The sequence below is a fragment of the Cebus imitator genome, unplaced genomic scaffold (genome assembly GCF_001604975.1).
Source record: "Cebus imitator isolate Cc_AM_T3 unplaced genomic scaffold, Cebus_imitator-1.0 Scaffold42, whole genome shotgun sequence".
NCBI classification, from domain to species: domain Eukaryota; kingdom Metazoa; phylum Chordata; class Mammalia; order Primates; family Cebidae; genus Cebus; species Cebus imitator.
The window spans coordinates 6,589,394-6,594,100 of record NW_016107357.1 but is presented as its reverse complement, the minus strand read 5'-3'; the positions used below and the strand labels follow the sequence as shown (position 1 = coordinate 6,594,100).

The following is a 4,707-nucleotide window of genomic DNA, read 5'->3' as shown; positions in this document are numbered from 1 at the left end:
CTGATATCCTTTCTTCTGCTTGATCAATTCGACTGTTAAAACCTGTGCATACTTCGCAGAGTTCTCGTATTGTATTCTTCAGTTCCATTAATTCACTTATATTCCTCTCTAGATTGTCTATTCTTGTTAGTATTGCATCAAACCTTTTTTCAAGGTTCTTAGTTTCTTTACATTGGGCTAGAACATGTTCTTTTAACTCACAGAAGTTTCTTATTATCCACCTTCTGAAGCCTAAATCTGTTAATGGAACACACTCGTTCTCCATCAGGCCTTGTTCCCTTGTTGATGAGGAACTGTGATCACCTGTAGAGGGAGAGGCATTCTGATTTTGGGTATTCTCAGCCTTTTTACGCTGGTTTCTTCCCATCATTGTAAATTTATCCACCTGTCGTCTTTGTAATTACCGACTTTCAAATTAGGTCTCTGAGTGGACATCCCACTTGTTGATTCCCAGCACTGGAATCTGAGCAACCCACTGCGCCGGCTAAAACAGCTGCGTTAAGATTCTTGGTGCTTTTCTGCCCGGGAATCTCCAGTCTGGCTTCCTTCTTGAGTCCCTTTTTCAATCAGCTGAATAGGCTACTCTGCCTTCCCGGAGCTCCAAACATCGACCAAAAGCGGACCCAGTCCCGTTTACTCTGCACCAAGAACTGCCGCGCCGGCCACGAGAGTCGTGCTGGCGACCTCGTGGGGCTCCTCCGCTGGGAATCTCCTGGTGCGTGAGCAACAAAAATGCATCTGAAAGTGTGGCGTCCTCTCATTCTCTGCGCTTTCTCTGGGAGCTACAATCCTGAGCTGCTAGTAATCAGCCATCTTGGATCTCTCCTGTACTTTTAACCTTTCTATAACTTCATAGTTAAGCGACGTCACTTTGTCGTCCTTAACTAGGCTGAGAATTTTGTTTCTTTAAATGAAGTCATTTAGGTTGAATGGAATTACTAATATATTTGTATCTAAACCTTCTTTCTTCTTTTGGCTTTTTATTTGTCCCGTCAAGTCTAAGTTTTCCTTCGTCTCCTTGCTTTGTGTTTTCTTTTGGATTAACTATTTTGATTTTTTAGTTTCACCGTTAGACTGGTTAGTTACACATTCTTTTACTGTCCTTTTGGTGGTTATCCAAAATGTCAATAATGCAGAGGCAAAAAGGTAAGAGAAACCCTAACCTCTTATTTTCTCTAAACTGGCGGTGAAATCTAGAGGTTTGATTGGATTCAGTTTATGTTTTGGGGGGACGACAGAGGCCTTCACAGATGGGCTTGTATTGTACACCCTATTATGTGAGACGGCAGTAATGTCCCATGCATAGATGCACAGACTGATACGCAGGCTTCGGTGTTTCAGTCAGATCCATCTATTATAAAGTTCCCCATTAGCCTTTCATCTAATTGTGTTAGCAGCCACTGGTGATGACTACCTAGACTCATTATTTCATTAAGGGTTGCAAGACAGTGACTCCTCGATCACTTGTTCTCCTATTAGTTGCAATTATTTTTTGTTTGTTTGAGACAGAGTCTTACTCTGCTGCCCAGGCTGGAGTGCAGTGGCGTGATCTTGGCTCACTGCAACCTCTGCCTCCTGGGTTCAAGTGATTCTCCTGTCTCAGCCTCCCGAGTAGCTGGGATTACAGGCGCCTGCCACCGTGCCCAGCTAATTTTTTTGTAGTTTTTAGTAGAGACAGGGTTTCACCATCTTGGCCAGGCTGGTCTTGAACTCCTGACCTCGTGATCCACCCACCTCGGCCTCCCAAAGTGCTGGGATTACAGTTGTGAGCCACTGCGCCCAGCTAGCTGCAATTCTTAAGAAGAGCATTGCCTGGTCAACTACGTACAGTCCACACAGGAAAGGTAGGATAAATGCATGATCGATGAAGCAGGAAAAGAGTGTTGCTATGCAATGTTACACCAAGCACTTAGTTTTAAATTAATCTATGAGGCCTGTTGGAGCAAACAGACGTCTAGGGGGCAGCAGAGACCACCAGTGCTGGAGCCATCACACCTTGGCATTGATACCTTGAAACAACATGCATTACCACTGACTGCTGTTGCTGCTTGCAGTTTAATTTCAACTGGCTCGAATCTCAGCTGCTCTGAGAGGCCATATTCCCTTGCTGGCTGCAGTGAGGAGCTGGGGTTGTCTCTGGTGCCTCCTGGTCCTTGTTACCTGCTGCTGGAAGGTGAGGGAGTATCTTACCTGGGACTAGCAGAGGAATCCAGCAGTCCTTAATTTGGGTGGTTGGGGGGAGATGTGGAGGGGAGAGGGGACTCTGTCTGTGGTGAGAGTGCAGACTCCACCAGTTCAATATGCTGGGTGCAGTCTACGTAAAGTGATCGTTTGTCACTTTAAGCTATGTCAGTATGGTATATTGGATACATGTGTGGGCTTTTAGCTAACACACTTGGGTTCCAGTTCTACTCCTGCTACTGAGGACCTGTGGATAAAGCTCGGCTTTCTCACTTGTAGAACACAGCTATGATAGTTGCTCTTGCACGGCATTGTTGGAAAAGCAGGAGATGGTGTGTGTAAAGGGCCCCGCCGGGGGCCTGATGAGCAGGCGGGTGTGTGCACCTGTGTGGTGTCGGAGCCGGGAGCCCCTCACTGTTCCCTGGTGAGGCTTGGCCTAGCTCCCAGGCTGATGGCTGTGTTCAATGCCAAGCAGCTTTTCACCTCCAGAGATGTGTAGCTAGGCAGGGTGCATGGGGGGCTGGGCTCCAGGCTCCCATGCCCTCGGTGTCAGATGAGCAAAGGAAGACCCAGGGTTAAAGTGACTTCTCCAGGTCACTCTAGAATGTGGCATAGCAGAGGCTGGAATCTAGAATTGTAGACTCAGTCTTGAGCTTGTATTGGCTGCATCTAAGTTCTTATTTTCTCTGGATACTTTTAGTGCTTCTCAAAATCTTTAGGTTGTCTTGGTTTAAATTGTACTCGCAAACATTTTCAGAGACTCCTACGTGAAATGAGTCCTCAGTATACACGGTACTTTAATTCCTACAATTATCCTCATCCTGGCCTTAACTATACTTTGTCTCTTACCAGACCAAGAGTGTGAAACACAAAGTCTGAATATGACTTAAACATTTAGCTAATTATTAATTCATCAAGCATGTATTGAACTCCTCTTATGTGCCAGGTACTAGGTCACAGAAAGAAATTTGAGATCGGGTGGATGCAGTGGCTCACGCCTGTCCTCCCAGCACTTTGGGAAGCCAAGGTGGGCAGATCACCTGAGGTCAGGAGTTCGAGACCAGCCTGGCCAACATGGTGAAACCCCGTCTCTACTACAAATACAAAAATTAGCTGAGTGTGATGATGTGCACCTGTAATCCCAGCTACCCAGGAGGCCGAGGTAGGAGAATCGCTCAAACTTGGGGATAGGGGTGGAGGTTGCATTGAGCCGAGATCATGCCATGCCACTGCATTCCAGCCTGGGAGACAGAGCGAGACTGTATCTCAAAAACAAAACAAAAAAGCCCCAAAAACCAAACCAAAACAAACAACAACAAAAAAAGAAATTTGAGATAAAGGGAATAGAGACATAAGGATGAAAAATACAGTCCCTGCATGCTATGAATTTCAACTTTAATGAGAGCAGTGGCGAAGATATGGCAGGGAGAAGCCAACTATCGATTACAATTCAGTGAGATGCACAGGCCGGCCTTTACCTTCAGAGACTTTCTGGAAGAGTGATATTTGAACTTAATCTAGAAAACTGAGTCATGCCTAAGCAGGGAGAGACCAGAGTGACTGTTCTTGCGGTCAGAAAGAGCACAGAGGTGTGAAAAGGCACTGCGAATTTGTGGGGCATTTCCAATGTTAGTTCTGCATGGAGGAGATACGGGCAGATAGGGTTGTGATGGTGGCAGGGTGAGACGGGCAGATGCTGAGGGTCACAGTGCTGTGCCAAGGAGTTGGGCCATCATTTTTAAGGCAAGGTGAGAAGCACCGAAGTACCTTGAGTGATAGGATCAGACTGGAGATTGGAGGGATTTGAGAAATTTAGAAGGCTCTTGCTGTGCTGCGGGCTAGAAGGAATGAAGAACTGCACTTAAGTCACGGCCGTGGGGATGGAGAGGAAAGAAGGGACAACTGGATAGGGCATGCGTTTAAACAGCAGCTGTGGGAAGGATCTGCAAGCAGTGTTTTGGAATGAACCTGAGAAATGCTACCGTCTGCCCAAGTTCCCACCTGGATACTACAGGTTCAGCTTGAGGTATTTCTCTAAAGTTCCTTATAAATTGAAAGTCTAACAAGAACCTATTAATGTTTTATTTTCCTTTGCCTCCCTTTTGAAAACTCAGTGGAGAACTCAGTGTTCTCTTTGAACTAGTGATTGGGGAGCTGGGGATGGGAAATGTGGCTCTTTCCACGTGCAGCATAGAGTCTAACTGCAAGGGAGGGTGACTGAGGGGCTGCGGATACCACCCTCCTAGCTGATTTCACCTCCAGGTCTGCTGTGGGAACAGGCTTGTTAGATCTGAGACTCCTTGGGCAGGATTCTTAACTCGTAAATACCTCCCTCTCTACCTGCTGTGGGGATTCCTTTTTTTACTGCTAATGTTCAAAATTGGATTAATTGTAATCCTTGATTCATAATACTCTCATTATTATTAGTCAACACATGGCTTTCTTTCTTTTTTAGGATTAAATAATTTATTTAAAAGACTTTTCTCATAGATCTGTTTCAGCATATGTAATAACATCATATGTATT

The 4,707-nt window shown here is 45.6% G+C and overlaps 1 protein-coding gene and 1 pseudogene across 1 annotated transcript in view; one reads left to right on the top strand and one right to left on the bottom strand.

Annotated features, from left to right (window-relative positions):
- LOC108302701 overlaps window positions 1–4,707 on the bottom strand; it is a 17,691-nt pseudogene that overhangs the window by 11,169 nt on the left and 1,815 nt on the right.
- The window catches only part of CAPN8 (calpain 8), an 82,876-nt gene continuing 82,021 nt past the window's right edge, over window positions 3,853–4,707 (top strand). Inside the window, exon 1 of the mRNA XM_037737720.1 lies at window positions 3,853–4,207. Within this exon, the coding sequence (XP_037593648.1) occupies window positions 4,157–4,207 (51 nt within the window). The 5' untranslated portion in view covers window positions 3,853–4,156. The remainder of the gene's footprint in view (window positions 4,208–4,707) is intronic.